This window comes from Bos indicus x Bos taurus, chromosome 26 (genome assembly GCF_003369695.1).
Source record: "Bos indicus x Bos taurus breed Angus x Brahman F1 hybrid chromosome 26, Bos_hybrid_MaternalHap_v2.0, whole genome shotgun sequence".
NCBI classification, from domain to species: domain Eukaryota; kingdom Metazoa; phylum Chordata; class Mammalia; order Artiodactyla; family Bovidae; genus Bos; species Bos indicus x Bos taurus.
The window spans coordinates 10066412-10085382 of NC_040101.1; the positions used below are offsets into that span (position 1 = coordinate 10066412).

At 45.3% G+C, this 18971-nt stretch overlaps 1 protein-coding gene across 22 annotated transcripts in view; it reads right to left on the minus strand.

The window, feature by feature from the left end:
- Window positions 1-18971, minus strand: part of TACC2 (transforming acidic coiled-coil containing protein 2) — a 234787-nt gene that overhangs the window by 203781 nt on the left and 12035 nt on the right. For all 22 annotated transcript variants that reach the window (XM_027529360.1, XM_027529359.1, XM_027529358.1 and 19 more), the window contains exon 2: window positions 3599-3677. In XM_027529360.1, coding sequence (XP_027385161.1) covers window positions 3599-3631 — 33 coding nt within the window. In that variant the 5' untranslated portion in view covers window positions 3632-3677. The remainder of the gene's footprint in view (window positions 1-3598; window positions 3678-18971) is intronic.

Below are 18971 nucleotides of genomic sequence, written 5' to 3' on the forward strand. Positions count from 1 at the left end.
AAGAGCTGGGGGTGACTGTGAGTCATCCACACAGAGGCATCCAGGCGACGGTGGAAAGACGGGACTGGAGCTTCTGCCCCTTGGGGGACCCTGAGCTCTGAAGCCAAATGTATTTGTGCTTAATTTCTATTTGTTTCTGCCAGGTAGGCAAGCCTTGTTCTGATCCTGGAGTCCTAAAGGCAACCCATGATGCTCCACTGGGTCACGCTTGGCTGAGGTTGGAAATGCAAAAAATCGTGGTGCCAGAAAAACATCTCCCGTCTGCTCCAGGAAGGTGGGCTGTGGGGAGGGAGCCTGGGGTTGGGAGCTGGCAGGAGATGAGGAGTGTGGGTGAAGAGTCTTCAAACCTCTGAGCATTTTTACCCCTAATCAGTAACAATCTAAGACACTAAAATCGTCACTGTTTGCAGGAATATAGTGAGATGGGCCCTCACATCCTGTTGAGAGACATATAAATTTTCATCACCTTTCTAAAAAGTGCTTTGTATAGAGATACAGCTATAGGTATAGCTATTAATATATAGCAAGAACCTTTCAAAAATACCCTCCATTTGTTGCACCAGTTCCATTTCTATGTATCTATTATAAATAAACCAGCCTTCAATTCTGGACAGTGAGGTTTAGTATAGGTAATGGAGAGAAAATATAAGCTAGTTTAACTCTGTCTATATTCAAGTAGAAATTCTTCTCAGTTTAGGGAAAAAGCACTAACTCTAAAAGGAAAAACTGATCTATTGTACTTCTTAAAAGCTTCTCTGTAAGAGAACTTGGTAAGAGGATGAAAAGACAAGCTACCAATAGGAGAAAATATCTGCAAACCACAATTTGAAAAAGGATCAGTACCTAGACATTATAAAAATTCTCAAAACTCCACAGTAAGAAAAATCCAGTTAGGAAATGGGCAAAAGACACAGATATTTCACCAAAGTGAGTAAACAGATGGTAATAAGCACGTCAAAGATGTTCAACATCATCTGTCATCAGGGAAATGTAAATTAAAAGCATAAAGAGGTATCACAACAGACACATCAGAACGTCACCACCAAACAGTGACAATACCAGTTGATGGCCAGAATGCAGAGAACTGGTCACACAGACACTGCTGGTGGGAATGTAAAGTGATTCAGGGCTTCTAGCAGACGGTCTGGTGGTTCCTTATAAAACTATACACGTACTTACCACATGACCAAGCAGCTGCACTCTTGGGCTTTATGTCCGAGAAATGAAAACTTATGTTCAGCAAAAAAAAAAAAAAAAAAAAAAACCCTGTCTACAAATGTCCATATCAGCTTTCTTTGTAGTAGCCCCAAACTGGAAACAACCCAGATGTCCTTCACTAAATGACGGTTTCAATGAACGGTAGCAGGGAATGCTACCCAGCAATAAAAAAGAGTGGACTACTGACATACACGACCATCTGGATGAATCTCCAGGAAATCATGCTGAGTGAAAAAAGCCAATTCCAGAAGGTCACTTACTGTGTGGTTCCTCTTATGTAACATGGTATAACATTCTCTAGCTCATCTCTATAGAGATAGAGAACAAATTAGAAATTGCCAGAGGTTAGGAATAGGGCCCCAGGGGAGGTGGATGTGGCTCTAAGGGCAACAAAAGAAATTCTGCCTCTGGAAATATTCTGTATCTAGATGGTGGCAATGTCTGTATCTGGCTTGTGAGTCTGTACTCTAGTTTTGTAAAATATTGCCCTTGGGGTAAACTAGGTAGAGGGTACCAGGGATCTCTCTGTATTACTTCTTTTTTAAAAAAAATTTTTTTAAGATTTTTTTTTTTAATGTGGAACTCTTTTTTTAAAGTCGTTATTGAATTTGTCACAATATTGTTTCTGCTTTCTGTTTTGGTTTTCTGCTCACCAGGCATGTGGGATCTTGGCTCCCCAACCAAGGATCAAACCTGTACCCCCTGCATTGGAAGGCGGAGTCTTAACCACTGGATCACCAGGGAAGTACCTCTTTGTATTATATCTTAAAACATCATGTCAATCCACCATTCTCTCAACAACAAAAAAGTTTAATTTTAAAAACTGCAAGATTTTTAGGAAAAAACACAGGTTTCTGCCTTCTCTTGAAGGCACAGGAAAGTCTTGTAACACTGGGCCCACATTCCCACTTGGCAACCTCTGCTGGAGTTGATGGTGCCGCTCTCTTTTAGACAATGGGACAGAAGCCCGGGTTTGCGACAGTCCCCACCTCTCCCTATTGCCCCCCTCCAGCCATTGAACACCATCACTGTTTCTTCTCTGCCTCTAAAGACTGAAGTTGGCCACCTTTTCATTTCTTTTTTTAGGGACTTCCCAGGTGATCCAGTGCCTGAGACTCTGTGCTCCCAATTCAGGTGCTCCGGGTTCGATTTCTGTTCCAGGAACTAGATCCCACTAGGAGTTAACATGCCCAACTAAGAGTTGGCATGTCACAACTAAAGATCCTGTGCGACACAACTGGGACCCGGCACAGCCAAGTAAGTAAATAAATATTATCTTTTTACTTTTTTTTTTGGCTGCACTGGACGCTGCTTAAAGGATCTCAGTTCCCAGACCAAGGACTGAGCCCCAGCTACAGCAGTGAAAGCCCAGAATGCTAACCACTAGGCCAATAGGAAACTCTCTACCTTTTCTTTTGATTATTCCTGTTTTCCTGCTTGAGAAAAGATAGTAGGGAAGAGAAAAAGCTAAGGGAAAATGAATTGCCCAAGGGTGGCTTTTAGGTCCGATTTTCTCATCCAAAAAACTCTGTACTATTAATCCAAGATTTCCATTGTGTGTCAGATCAATGTGAAAGTGTTTCCCTAATTTTGTTCACCAGGGCATTGAATTACAGCTCTCAAACTTAAGATAAAATCTGTATTTATTTTAATATCCCAATATTACGCACAACTAAGCAAAGTCTATTCCTCAATTTTGAAAACCTTACCTAACATGGAAATGATAGTTCACATTTAATCTGCTCTACATTGATAGATTTTAAAACTTTTTCCAGATCTTAAGTTTTTTTTTTTTTTTTTTTTGTGGCAGGGGGCTGGGGAGGCTGTGGTAGGGGAGTGTGGAAATGATTTTATTTTAACCTATGATATATCCATGTAGGTTAGTGGATGGGGGAGGGGCAAAATCCAGGGGGGAAAAATGAGCCAAACTCTCCTATGTCAATTTTAAAAGCATAGAATAAGAAGTAAAACTAGTTTTTATATAATTTATAAAATCAGGGCTAGACTTACTACAAAGGGCTTCCCTGGTAGCTCAGATGGTAAAGAATCTGCCCGAAGTACGGGAGACCCAGTTTCGATGCTTGGGTCGGGAAGATCCCCTGGAGAAGGAAATGGCAACCCACTGCAGTATTCTCACCTGGAGAATCCAATGGACAGAGGAGCCTGGGGGGGGCTACAGTCCATGGGGTTGCAAAGACTCAGACATGACTGAGCTGAGTGACTAACATACACTTAATATGAAACTTCTGAAAATGGAATGAGAAACACCTACACGAATACAGAGAGGAGAGGAGACGGGCAGAGAGGAGATGCTGGAAATGTCTAGTCAGTGTCACTCAAGAGCCCGGAGCAGGTCAAGGGGAAACCCCGTGACACCCACCTGGTTGCCTGAGGAGCTGTTCTCGTTGCCCATGACGACTCAGGGTGCTCAGCGTCCCTCCGGATTTGATTAGTGCCGACTGGAAGAAACAAAAGGGTATGTACATCTGTAAAACTGAAGGAGGTCTGGGGCTTTTTTCTGCCTACTCATCTCCCCGAACTTAAAAACCAGATGATGGGGAGTGTTTATCTCTAGAGTCACATCATGGAAAACTGCATTTGAAGGGTTTTCCTTTGCGAAGTGCCACCCAGCCGTCCTTCCCAGTACAGGCTGGTGTTTAACTCCCACCCATGGTTGGCAGACACTTCTGAAAGACGAGTTTGTTACTGAGTCTCTGACTTAACGCCAATGTACACACATACGGATATATACAAACGGAGTGGCAAAAGGGGCTGGTGTGCCAAGGAGAGCATGAGACATGCCCTGTCAGAGTGTTTTCTGTTTCCAATTGTGTTCGGTTTGGAAATCCAGAGCGTGGCTGGGGTCCCATTGTCGGGGACAGCAGAGCTGGGTGCCTAACATTAGCAGGCGTGAAATCCACTGCTCCTCGGGAACATGTGGTTTTGATATTTTTTACTCTAAACACTTGTTTCAGCAAATCAGTTTCACTTCTGCACATATTTCTCTGAAGGCAGCATGGTTTTCTTGCTGAGGAAAATGGGTTGTTGTTGCCAGACAGTGAATAAATAATCATGAAAGGCGGCTTGCTGCCCGGACACCCAGAGTCACTGCATCGGGCTCACTTGATGACACTGCTTATTAATCATCGTCATAATGAAGGTGCTTCCCACACAGCCCACGGAGAAACCCAGGATGTCTGCTGACATCACCCAACAGAGTTCCAGCTCTGAGACCCCATAAGAGAAGCAGGAGTGGGACTATTTGTTCACTTTTCCAGGTGGAGAAACCAAGTTTCAGAAAGCTTTTAAAATTACAGACTTTTCAATACATGCACCCCTGTGTTCATAGCAACACTATTCACAATAGCCAAGCCATGGAAGCAACCTCAGTGTCCCTTGACAGATGAATGGATAAAGAAGATGTGGTACTTTATACATAATGGAATACTACTCAATCATAAAAAAAGAATAAAATAACGCCATTTGCAGCAATATGGCTACTAGGTAAGCTTTTATATATAGAACAGATAAACAACAAGGTCCTACTATATAGCACAGAGACCTATATTCAATGTCCTATGATAAACCATAATGGAAAATAATATTCTAAAAAAGAATGTGTATATGTATGTATTGGCTTCCCTGGTGGCTCAGTGGTAAAAAAATCTGCCTGCCAATGCAGGTAATGTGGGTTCGATCCCTGGGTTGGGAAGATCCCCTGGAGAAGAAAATGGCAACCCATTCCAGTATTCTTGCCTTGGAAATCCCATGGACAGAAGAGCCTAGCAGGCTACAGTCCATGGGGTGCAAAAGAGTTAGACACAATTTAGCGACTAAACAACAACATATGTGTGTGTGTGTGTATGTGTGTGTGTGTATCTGAATCACTTGACTATGCAGCAGTAACTAACAACATTGTATTTTTTTTAACAAAATAAATGTCGTTTAAAAAATTTTTGTTTTTATTTTTGGCTGCACCATGTGGCATGCAGGAGCCTACTTCCCCAACCAGTGATCAAACATGAGGAGCACCAAGTCTCAAATCACTGGACTGCCCAGGGAACCCCCACCATATCACTGTATTAAATCAACTATACTTCAATAAATAAATAAATTAAACTACAGACTTTTTGAGCTGGAGCCTTCAGATCAGATCAGTCGCTCAGTCGTGTCCGACTCTTTGCGACCCCATGAATTGCAGCACGCCAGGCCTCCCTGTCCATCACCAACTCCCGGAGTTCACTGAGACTCACGTCCATCGAGTCAGTGATGCCATCCAGCCATCTCATCCTCTGTTGTCCCCTTCTCCTCCTGCCCCCAATCCCTCCCAGCATCAGAGTCTTTTCCAATGAGTCAACTCTTCACATGAGGTGGCCAAAGTACTGGAGTTTCAGCTTTAGCATCATTCCTCCCAAAGAAATCCCAGGGCTGATCTCCTTCAGAATGGACTGGTTGGATCTCCTTGCAGTCCAAGGGATTCTCAAGAGTCTTCTCCAACACCACAGTTCAAAAGCATCAATTCTTCAGCGCTCAGCCTTCTTCACACTCCAACTCTCACATCCATACATGACCACAGGAAAAACCATAGCCTTGACTAGACGGACCTTTGTTGGCAAAGTAATGTCTCTGCTTTTGAATATGCTATCTAGGTTGGTCATAACTTTCCTTCCAAGGAGTAAGCGTCTTTTAATTTCATGGCTGCAGTCACCATCTGTAGTGATTTTGGAGCCCAGAAAAATAAAGTCTGACACTGTTTCCACTGTTTCCCCATCTATATCCCATGAACTGGTGGGACCAGATGCCATGATCTTCGTTTTCTGAATGTTGAGCTTTAAGCCAACTTTTTCACTCTCCACTTTCACTTTCATCAAGAGGCTTTTGAGTTCCTCTTCACTTTCTGCCTTAGAGATCACCAATTTAATCCAGTGGGAAAACAGGCTGCAGAGAAGGCCAGGCATTTGCTGAAGACCCAGATGGAGAAGCCAAAGCTGGAAACAGACCCCAGTCTCCTTCCTTCTGATTCAAGATTCTTCCATGGCAGGATGGCTCAGCGATGGACTTACTCAAAATAAAACATGTCCATCGATTTGCTTAGCCATTCAACCAACATTGAGTGAGTAGCTACCACATACTATGTGTAATTAACAGTCCCAGGAAAATAAAATATAAATTTTTGAACAAGTCCAGTTAGAAAGCCCCCAAGAGAATGGATACATGTGTATGCATGGCTGAGTCCCTTTACTGTCCACCTGAAACTATCACAATATTGTTAACTGGCTATACTCCAACATAAAAAGTTTTTCAAAAAATTAAATAAAATGCCCCAGAGAAAATTATGAGTGGCATCACTGTAATGATCAACTCTCTCCCTCCTAACTCTTTAATCAAAAAGTTGCAATTGCTCAATCCTTTTTTGCCATTTGCTGTTTATAAGATGGACCAAAAAAAGGAAGCATATGCTCAATTATAGAATGTAAAATGTTCATTTATTTAAAATCAGTCACTTCAGTTTATCTTTTCTATTCATTTTCAAAATGATGCCTCCCTAGGAAACACGGTGAGTGTTAAAATCACTGTGCCCTTCTCCATTAAAATAACTTACTTGCACCTGCCAGGCCAAACCACACACAGCTGGAATTACACATGATTCGATGCAACATTCATTTTTCAAACTCATTCACCAAATAAAATTCAATCAATTTTCTTAAGAATCAGAACATCTAAATTAGGTTTTCACTTTTTCAAATTTTTATTGGAGTACAATTGCTTTACAATGTTGTGTGAGTTTCTACCCTACAGCAAAGTCAATCAGCTGGACATATTCATTTATCTCCTCTTTTTTAGATTTCTTTCCCATGTAGGTCACCACAGAGCGCTGTGTAGAGTTCCCTGTGCTATACAGCAGGTTCTCATTACTTATCTATTGAACTAGATTTTTTAAACTAGCTTTTAAAACGGCCTCTGGCTCAGTGTAAATTTCAAAACCTCCTGGAGGGAAGCCTGACTGTGTCTGGAAGTCTCTCCCAGTGACGTCTAGAACTGCCCCGCGTTGGGCTTCCCCAAGACCAGAGGGGTAAGTACCACTCTGCCATCTACTTACGGTCGGGGATAGTCTGTTGACTTTGGAGGCCGAGGCCCACGGAAAGTCTGCGTGTCAGCAACTGGACTTTCTCTTCCTCCATTCAGAAGCGGTGAGGTCTAAGCAGAGGCGCTGACCCACCTAAAGCCGTCGGGCAAGCAGCCCAGTCTCCACCCACGACGCTGACACAAACCAGCTGCACCCCATACCTGGGCAGAGCCTGCTAGCCACGCAGTGAATACACAGACATCAGCATTTCCCAGCCCGTTGAGGCTGGCCTTTCACGAGGAGGATTTTCCCCGTTTGTACATGAGCTGGGCTCCTTTCAGCAAAGGCTTATCTAAACCAACACTGGCCCCTGTGATCTGATTGGCCGCACCTAGGGGAGCAGGGCTGCCCTGCCCCGGGAGCAGGGGCACCATGAGTCACTCTCGCGTCCTTGCAGTTCAGAGAGGGGGCCAAACCTTTCCTTCTAGAAAATGCTCCAAGGGCTTCCTGTTTGCACCTGGGAAAATTCCACCGTAAATAACGTGGAAAGACAAAGAAAACTTGTGGAAACAGGATGACGCCAGAAGTCTGGCACATGTTTATGGTGTGATGCGTGCAGAATGTACTTACCCAGGCGTGGCTTGAGTTTCAACAAGTGAAGTTGTAAAAAGCCCAGACTGCGGGTAGGCAGACCTGTCCGCCAGAGAAGGAGGAGGCTCTGCAGCCCGAGGGTGGGGCTGGAGATGGGCGGGCCCCCGAAGACCCTTGTGTCCGGCAGCTTCTTTCCTCCCCCGTATTCCAGTGATTAACAATCAGCCACTTATTTTCATGAATGCAGCCAATTTTAACATATAATATGCATATATTTTTTGTAGTGGCAGACTTTCATTCATTCTGCAGAAAACTCTTACTTCTGTCCCCACTGTGTGACTACTCCAGGGAAACAAGTCAGCATTTCATCAAAGGTTTCCCGGAGACCAGGTGTCAACAAACTCAGAGGAGTGTCAGGACCTCCTTGGAGGGGAAAGTTGAATGTGGAGGGGGATCTCAGGGCCCCACTTCTGGTTCAAACAGAGCCGAAGTGTGTATGTTTCAGCAGGCAATGGATAAGTGAGTTGAGATCGATCCATACAGTGGAATATTATTCAGCCATAAAAAGGAATAAAATTCTGACACATGCTGTAACTTGGACAAAACTTGAAAGTACTATGTTAAATGAAAGCAACCAGACACAAAAGGTCACATATTATGTGACTTTTTTTGACATGAAATGTCCAGAATAGGTAAATCCAGAGAGGCAGATACAAGCATTGTGAGTGTATCAAATGCCACTTAATTGCTCACTTTAAAATAGTTAATCCATTTGCAGCAACAGGGATGGACCTAGAGATTATCATTCTAAGTGAAGTCAGACAGAGACAAGTATATAATGTCATTTATATGTGGAATCTAATAAAAATGATACTAAGAAACTTTTATAAAGCAGAGGTAGGGACTTCTATGGAGATCTGGTGGTTAAGATGCTACACTTCCATTGCAGGGGTGGTGGGCAGGGTTTGATCTCTGGTCAGGGAACTAAGATCCCACATGTGCTGTGCAGATTAATGTATATACCCTACTGTATACAAAATAGATAACTAATAAGGACCTACTGTATAACACAGGGAACTCTACCCAGTATTCTGTAACAACCTATATGGGAACAGAAACTGAAAAAGAATGGGTAACTCACTTCGCTGTACACCTTAAATTAACACAACATTGTGAATCAACTATATTCTAATAATAATAAAATAAAATGATTAATTTTGTGTCATGTGAATTTCACCTCAATTTTTAAACTTGAATGTGTTTCATATCTTGAGATTCTGCATAAGATATTGCTCGAAAAAAATAAATCTACTACTGGGGGAAAATTTTGCAAATGATTGCTTTTGGGTTTACTAATACTAGAATTCCATAAAATTGAGAATTCAAGGGATAAAAAACAAGAACATTGGCCTACCCTCATCCCCGACGCCCATCAAAAAGGCAAAAGAGAATTCTTCTAGGGAAGAGGAACTTTTTAAGCAAAATATCTTAGATAAGTCCATAGGGAATGAAGAAAGGTCCCAAGCAAGTCTCCAGCAGGTGAGCAAACATAGCAAAACCCTGACAAAGAGAAGGAGGGAATGGGGGGCTCCCTCCCAAGGAGAGGGGTGAAGGGCAGAGAGAAGATGGCCAACCCAAATGGCAGAGCCCAGTAAAGACCGTGAAGGTGGGGGATGTTCGGTATTCAATTTTCAGCTGTGTACACTTCAGCAGGGCAAATCCCCTCCAGGAACCACTCCCTCGGTCAACTCTGCAGCCTCATCTGTTGCTGTGACCACCACTAGCCCGTGGACCACGTCTACCGGACATTAAGCATCGTCGTTGACAGCTGTCTCACTGCTGTTGTCCTGACCACCACCAGGCATCAGAGTCACTGCCACTGGGGAAGAGAGTGAAGGAGTAGACAGACTTCTACTCAGGAAGTTTCTATCCCAGGAACCAGTGCTCAGCCTCTTAAAAAGACAGATTTTCCAGACACAGTGGATGGACCCAGAGGCGGGACACCATGGATTCCAGAGTACCTTCATTCCTTAGCCACGACCCCTTTTCAAGGCAATACTCTGATGGGACCCCAACAGCAGTCTTATCACAGTCTATACGTGTTCATAGCTGATCAGCTTCCCTCTCTTTGTGCTGTTTTCTTCCAAGCTGGACATTCAGCAACTGACCAGTCTTCGCTTCCTGCCACAGATGGCGAAAGGCTCGTGTATGTGAGCTCCGTCATCTGTCTCTGGGACAACCTGCCTTTGGAGGCAGGATAAGGTTGTGATTATGAACAAGTGCCTGGGGCCAGAGCACTGCCCAGGGAACACCAACTCCACCACGTACCTGATGTATGCTGCTGCTGCTGCTGCTAAGTCGCTTCAGTCGTGTCCGACTCTGTGCGACCCCATAGACAGAAGCCCACCAGGCTCCCCCATCCCTGGGATTCTTCAGGTAAGAACACTGGAGTGGGTTGCCATTTCCTTCTCCAATGCATGAAAGTGAAAAGTGAAAGTGAAGTCGCTCAGTCTTGTCCGACTCCTAGCAACCCCACGGACTGCAGCCTACCAGGCTCCTCCATCCATGGAATTTTCCAGGCAAGAGTACTGGAGTGGGGTGCCATTGCCTTCTGCTGGCAAATTGTTTAACTTCTCTGTGCTCAGCTTTTCCATCTCTAAAATGGGAATCATAACAATTCGTCCCTCATGACTATGGTGAGATACGTTCCATAAAGCTCTTGCAATAGATTAAGCACTTGATAAATTGTTGGCTATTATACTATTACTGGCAGTGGGTTTCTTTGGAGCCCCCAGCAGGCAAATCCCACAGCGAAACAAAGCTTATGCTGCCTTCTTTTTTATCCCTTCAGAAAAGTCACGAGTTCAGGTGTTACTAACTAGAAATTGGTATATCAGCTAAACTGACTCGTGCATTAAGAGACAAATGTTGATGAAGACTATGTATAACATAGGCCAATGAGAAGTACATGGTTTCAAGAACATTGACAAAGCAATTGACATTGAAATATTTACTGGGCAAGTGACACGTCGTTCCAATTCTGTCCCTCTATATGATCATCGCTAGGTGCCTAATGGTAATCTAACTAGAGTTACTCTATGTCCCTGGGTGAATGTAACTGCACTTGTTCAAAAATGATCCACGGTTTAGGTTTCTAATTGATTCAAGGCAGCTTGCCACAAGCAAGACTGAATTCACAAAGGTTTCTTCTACCCACCTAATCTCCTGTAGATTCAAATATAAACTTTGTTTTAAAAGATAGTTGTTTGCAAGAATTTTTATTTTTCAACTGGTGTATGGATTGGTGTCACATCATCATAGCTGCAAATATAAACCAGGACAGCCTTTTTTCCCTTTTTTAAAAAGACATTTATTTGGCTGTGTCAAGTCTTAGTTGTGGCATGAGGGATCTAGTTTCCCCACCAGGGATCAAACTCCTGCATTGGAAACGTAGAATTCCAACCACTGGACCACCAGGGAAGTCCCAAGTCAGGACTCTCTTCAGTTCATTCACTCAGTTACTCATCTATTTAGTAAATTCTGAGCTCTTTCTACATGCTAAGCACTGAGTTGCTTATGTTCCCCTGCACTTACAGAAAAACTATTAATATGAGGCAGGTGTATTCTTTCTGTATGGATAAACAGTTGAAGTCCAGGAGAGAGTAAGAGGAAGAATGGAGTCTGGTTGGCCCCAACCCCAGTATTCAATGAACAATGTAGTGCGGTCACCCTGGAAGATTTTCACCTAGAGTCCAAAGGTAACTAACTGCCTTTATTGCTCACTCATTTATTTCTGTAGCAGAACATGGAGTTTCCAGCTGTTGTCCACTGAAGTTTCTTGGAAAGGCCCCAGCTTATGAATTCCACCCACTAATCTGGAGGAGGGTAGAAGGAAAAGTTTGGGCTGGTGATGAACAATCATGGCTGGGGTAGCCTAGCAGGGGTGGGTAGCCAGAAGCATTGCTGAGAGAAGCCAAAAGCATCACTGGGGAAATGGGACTTGGAGTCAAGTCCGACAGAGGAGGGGATGAAGCCGGGAGAACCAGCACAGCAGCTAACCTGTGCAGAGCAGAATGGGGGTGGAGGACTCGGCTCAGAACCCAGATAGTGCTGTCTGGGCTGACCCCCTACTTTATCTGCTGTGGACAGGGTCGGAGGCACAAGGAGTTGGAGAAACGAAGTTGAGATCTTGCAGGCCTGGTTTCATCGATGATAACACCTGGACTCAGAGAGGTTTTGCAGCCAAACTCCCACTGTCCTGTGAACAATCTACTGGGATGTGTCGATTCATCAATCTCATTGAGTTTTCTGTGCTGGGCTTTTAATTCTCTATTTTAAAAACTCTTTTTTGTGTGTATGGGGGAAAATGTATATATTTTACAGGCTTAATACATTTTGATTCTTCTTCAGCTTTGAATCGTCTCGACTGTTGACCTTGGAGATCACCTTCTCCAACACAGATGAGGAAGTGGAGGCCTAGAGGGTGAAAATGATCTGCCTGTCCTCTCACAGCAAACCCGAGCTGGAACCAGAACTGGACTCAGACCAGGTTTGCTTCCAAGGGGCAGGCTGCCCTGCCAAGGCCTTGGCAGGCTCCGGAGTGGTCTCCAGACCAGCCTAGCAAGATCAGATAGACCCATCTTTCCTGCCTGGCACTGCCTTCCGGGCACAGTGGCCTCCGGCCATTCGAGCCCCATGTCAGCCCAGGATGTGGGGAGCCCTGACTGGGAGAGAACGCTTGCTCACTGGCAGCGAGCTCAGATTCACCTGACCCAGCAGCTCCTTTGGCTGCTTGGCAAACCCAGTGACCTCAGCTAGCTGCTGTTCCCACAAATGGCCCCAACCCTCACTCCAGGCAAGCAGCAGCCTCAGCCTCTTCCTCCAGTGGCTGAATTCAGTTCTTCTAAGTCCCTACCTTGCACAGCTGAGCACGGAGCTACTTATAGCTCTGTTATCATGTTCCTGTTTTAATACAAACAAACACCCGTAGCCTGGGAAGGGGATTTATTAATATTAAGAGGCACTGCCTGCTTTCTGCCCTGGCAGAGGCCCTCCCTGAGCACTGCGGACCTGGCTGCTCCAGGGGTTTGAGTGAAATCACAACTCTTCCTTCATATCCTCCCTTAGCCTCTTGTCTTCTTCTCTCTCTCATCTCTGAAAGTCAAAGTTGCTCAGTTGCATCTGACTCTTTGTGACCCCATGGGCTATACAGTCCATGGAATTCTCCAGGCCAGAATACTGGAGTGGGTAGCCTTTCCCTTCTCCAGGGGAATCTTCCCAACCCAGGGATCGAACTCAGGTATCCTGCATTGTAGACAGATTCTTTACCAGTTGAGCCACCAGGGAAGCCCAAGAATACTGGAGTGGGTAGCCTATCCCTTCTCCAGCAGATCTTCCTGACCCAGGAATCAAACTGGAGTCTCCTGCATTGCAGGTGGACTCTTTACCAACTGAGCTATCAGGGAAGCCCCCCCATCTCTGAAGCCACCTGGAAACTTTGATGTGAAAAGTCGAGTCTCACAGAACTTAGAAATCACCTGTTCTCACACCATGGAGATCAGACACAAGAGTCTGCAGGTGAGCGGCTGGGCCAGTTATTAAGTTCTTGTTTCTCAGCTCCAAATCCACTCTATTCAGATGCTGGGAGACTCTGAAAACCCCATTTCTGCTTTGCCAGCTGCTCCTTGAGAGTCTCTGCCAGGGGAAGGCAAAGCCCAGAGGAGTGAGGCAGAAGTAAGGCACGCAACTTCCTGTCTGCCTCCCGCTTCTGGGAGCATCACCCCAGGCTCACCGCTCCCCCTCAGCAGCCAGTCCCCTCCCGGGGGCAGCAGAGCAGTCCAGTTTTCCCAGCTCTCACAGAGCTAGCCTCACAGACATCAGTCCCAACTGACTGGAAATCCCTCCACAGAGGTCTGAGGTCCCCTTCTGTGGGGCCCCTCCTCCACACCCCTAAATAATAACCCCTACTTCTCTGTGCTCCCTAAGCCCTAAGTGTGACACCTGCTTCCTGCAGTGGCTGCCTTCCATCATCCCTTAGAATCTGCCTTTGCTATCTGCCTAGATAGCAATCCTTTATATTAAATTCTTGCTGTTGAAATACCTGGAACATTCTGCCTTCTGACTTGACTCTGATATGCTGGCAGAGCTGAGATCAAACCCAAGTCTTCTTTCTCCTGGTTCCAGACTCTCTGTCTTGAAACCCAATAACCATGGGTCCAATTAAATGAAAAAGTAAAGCGAGTTCACTCCATCAGCAGTTCTAATTTTTATGGTGGCTTAGCACTAAGTCGTGTCTGACTCTTTGCAACCCCATGGCCTGTAGCCCACTAGGCTCCTCTGTCCATGGGATTTCCCAAGAAAGGATACTGGAATGGGTTGTCATTTCCTTCTCCAGGGGATCTTCCCAACCCAGGGATGGAACCCAGGTCTCCTGCATTACAGGTGATCTCTTGCATTGCAGGTAGATTCTTTACCAACTGAGCCACCAGGGAGGGAAGCCCTTAAGGGAATTGTTTAGGCTTCCCCATCACCAACAACGTACTTGAACCCAATTACAACCTGGCGTTTCTGTCATCCAAATGTCAATCTCTATTTCCAACTATTAGAATTGGGAGGGACTACAGCTCTGGCCTCTAAGGCTCCCAAGCTTTTCACATAATGGCACACAGAATTTATTGTTGTTGTTTCGTCACTAAGTCGTGTCCGACTCATTTGCAGACCCCATGGACTGCAGCCCAACAGGTTCCTCTGTCCATGGGATTTCCCAGGTAAGAATACTGGAGTGGGTTACCATTTCCTTCTCCAGGGGATCTTTCCGACCCAGGGATCGAATCTGCATCTCCTGCATTGGCTGGTGGATTATTTACCGCTGAGCCCCCAGAGAAGCCCCCACACACAGATTACGATCACATAAATATAGCCCCTGATTGGGAACAAGGCTCCTGGATGGCTTGTCCACTGTCCAGTCCCCACCTGGTCACATCAAGAATTGAGGATATCAAAATCTTGTAACCTGTCTCCCCAGCAAAGGGTCACTGGCCTAGAGTGGAGAAGCAGAGAGCTAATGTAAGGCTTTTGTTGACAGATGTTGAGCATTAGGCCAGAGAGTTTAGGTAACTGGCCCCAGTGTAAAGAGCCTCACTCTTGGTGGAGCATCCCAGCTCTCCTCCATCCTGCAGCAGGCCAGGCTGGGCTCCTTCTCAAGCCCAGCTCAATATTCCTCCAGAGAAGGAATGGTCTTCCTGTAGCAGAACAACTTGATTTAATCTGTGTAGATGCAAACACTGGCAGGAGCTGAAGCTCAGGAAAATGAGTTGTTTACCCGGCTCCCGTGTAAAATGACAGCACTTGGGGTTTGGTTCCTGAAGTGGAAGGTCAGAGAAGAGGTCGCAAGGTCAGAGAAAGGAACTGGGGGCTGGAGGAGATGAACCTGGGCTTTTGTGTGAGACAGAGAAAAAGGTAAAGGGGCGGTGGAACTTCCCCTGAAATGGGGTAATTTGAATAATAAGAATGTCTAACATTATTTTAAAGTTGTTTTCTGTTATCGTATCACAAAGTCTCATGTACAGATGTGAGAGCTGGACAATAAAAAAGGCCGAGCACCGAAGAATTGATGGCTTCAAACCGTGGTGCTGGAGAAGACTTTTGAGAGTCCCTTGGACAGCAAGGAGATCAAGGCAGTCAATCCTAAAGAAAATCAACCCTGAATATTCATTGGAAGGACTGATGCTGAAGCTCCAGTACTTTGGCCACCTGATGCTAAGAGCTGATTCATTGGAAAAGACCCTGATGCTGGGAAAGATTGAAGAGGAGAAGGGGAGGACAGAGGATGAGATGGTTAGATGGCATCACCGACTCAATGGACATGAGTTGAGCAAGCTCCAGCAGATGGTGACGGACAGGAAAACCGGGCGTGCTGCAGTCCATGGGGTGGCAAAGAGTCTCGGACACAACTGAGAGACTGGGCAGAACAGATCACAAAGCCCTTCTCTCTCCCCAGATTTTCATGCTGCGTTCACCAATGCTTCGCAAGTACTGTGTCTTGCTTTGTTTGGTTTTTGGCTATGACTGGGGTTTGCAGCTTGAAGAAAGGGCTGCGTTTTATTCATATTTGAGTCAGTACAATATGGAACAAAGACAGCATAAAGTAGGGGCCTGACGTAGAGGAGACAGAGAGTACCATAAACCTTTGGGGATTCCTGGAAATCTGAGAGTGGACTTTGGAGATCTCATAGGCATGGACTTGAACTGGAGTCTAGAAGGGCAGGGAGGTCTGCAGGCATTGTGGCAGAGCTGATGGCGACCTCCAAAAGGGTTCAAACCAAGGGGCACCTCCCAGAAGTACTGCGGCCAGTGCCCCCGGCCCTGTGGTGAGCCGTCGTGACCCACGCCTCCGCGGGAGACCCTCCAACACTAGCAGGTGAAGAACGCTACGGCATTTCTCAAAGCTGCTTGTTGTTTATGGCATTATGGCGGACGCCATAAACAAGTTCCGTGCCTCTGATCTCCATGCCCCATCGAGGAATCGTCTGGACCCAGAGAGGTGTTCATGATTGTTCATTGCTCATGTCATTTTATCAGACTCTCTGCATTTCAAATTGCATCTGAACCATCACAGGCAACTGTTATTCAATCAGAATTCAATGCCTATTCTCTAAATCTCTCCAAATAAATTATTCCAATTTTAAATTTAAAAAAGGGCAGGGAGAACCTAGCTGACATCTGGGTAAACATGTATTTATAAACCTAAATAAAATCCACAAAAATAAAAGTCGGGGATCACACATATTGTTTGTATTCTTTTTGAAACTTCTTTTTTTCCCATTTAACAGTAACATATCAAAAATATTTTCCCATGGCTACAGTATCGTATTTAATAGCTACAGTGCATACTAAGTGGTTGACAAATTTTAGCTGTTTAAAAACACACATCTCATTCCTTATACCTTCTTTCTGCCTGGGATGGTGGGGGAGGTTGTAGAGTGAGGCAGGTGGTGGGGGGCGGGCGGGGGACGGTGTGTGGTTAGCCTAGACCGGCTGCCCTAGGTTAGATGAAGCAGGAAGGTACTGAATCCAGAGATTTGTGAAGCGGGGATAGACTTAGGGGCACAATCAGGTTGGCAGGATCAGAAATCGGGGCAAGGACAGAGCCAGCACAAGCAGATAGGGTGGAGAGGGGAGGATTCTTGGGTCAGGAGAGTTCTGGAGCCCTATGCTGCTTTTTAATGGGGAGACCCCGGGTCTCCACTGGCAGTCACATCCCAGGATATTTGACACAGGTCTTGAAAGGTCTAGTTCATGAGCTGGAATCTGGTTCTTTGGGGACAGAGGCCAGGTATTCATGGTAATGATGCCCTCCCCTCTAAATTTTGAACCTCTAAACTAGAACCTGGGGATAATCATGGAATCCCTGCTTGAATACCTGCAGTGATGGGAAACTCACTCCATCCTGAGGCATCTTGTCTGGAGAGAGGTATACTGGTTCACTGGACAGTTACTTCTATTGCCTCATAGTCTAGATTCCCACTCATGATTCCATGAGAACTGAACTAAGGGCTCTGGACAACAGTGACTACAACTTGGACGTGGGCTGGGCAGTAGCCAGTGCTGAGGCCTGAGAATCAATAGGGCCAATCTAGCTGACTTTATGGACCATTATCTTAGACATGGGTGCAGACCTTTACTCAAGCGCCAATCTAAATCTGCCTTGTTCTGAGACTGCATTCAATCAGCGTGTTCTCTTGTCTTCATGACTGATGAGTGGTAGCTGTCAGTTAGCCAGCCCACAGCTGACCACAGACACGTGAGGGATCATAGCTGAGACCAGACAAAATTGCCAATCCACAGACTCAGAGGCTAAATGAGTGGTTATTGTTGTCAACCACCAAGTTTTGGGATGGTTTATTACATTGTTGTTGTTTGCTCGCTAAGTCATGTCCAACTCTTCATGACTCCATAAACTGCAGCACGCCAGGCTGCCCCGTCCTTAACTTTCTGCTGGAGTTCGCTCAAACTCATGTCCATTGAGCTGGTGATGCCATTCAACATTCTCGTCCTCTGTTATCCCCTTCTCCTCTTGCCCTCAGTCTTTCCCAGCCTCAGGGTCTTTTCCAAAGAGTTGGTTCTTTGCATCAGGTGGCCAAAGTATTGGAGTTTCAGCTGTAGCATCAGTCCTTCCAATGAATATTCCAGCTTGATTTCCTTTAGGATTGACTGGTTTTGGGGGGATCCTTTTAATATTCCTTCATACCAGCCCGTACCCAATTCGCTTGGCCATCTTGAAAACATCACAAAGAACACTACGTAAGAGAGGATCAATGGATGCATCAAATCCCTCTCGAGCGGTGAGATGACAGCTTACAAGAACAACTCCTTGACCGGTGGCCACTGTGGCCTTGTGGTCTGGACCAGACTGAGTGCCATTGCCCTGTTGTTCCCTGAGGACGTTGCTCTCAGCATCCCATGTTACAAACCACGCATAAAGCCTCAGCCCAAAGTGGAAACACGAAGCTGAGTACTGATTTGCAGTAAGGGGTCTCTCTTTTTTTTTCTGTCAAAACAGATCTTTGGTGATACATTTAAATATAAGGCTGTCCTTACTCATAATTTCCATACAGTCCTTCTCTGTGGACTGGATACTAGCAAAACCTATTTCTTATGAAAACAAGCTGTTGAAACCCACAAAAATTCAGACATCACTTTGAATCCAAAAGCTGAACTGTGCTGTCATTTTTGGAAATTAAATACAGTATCAACCTAATTGGGAACTGTAGGCTAAGGGGAGGGTGGAAGGAGGCTGGAATGAGGGCTAGGAAGGCTGTTTCAATGCAAACAACACGATAAAGATCTTGAGTGTAGATGTAGTACCAATGCCAATCATATCAGAGCCAAAGACATTAACACGGATGAGTCACGAGTTAGAGCTAAACTAAGAAATGGAAGATATTTGCCTTCTCAGACTGTAAAGAGTCTGCCTGCCATGCAGCAGACCCAAGTTCAGTCCCTGGATTAGGAAGATCCCCTGGAGAAGAGAGTGGCAACCCACTACAGTATTCTTGCCTGGGAAATCCCACGGACAGAGGAGCCTGGTGGGCTA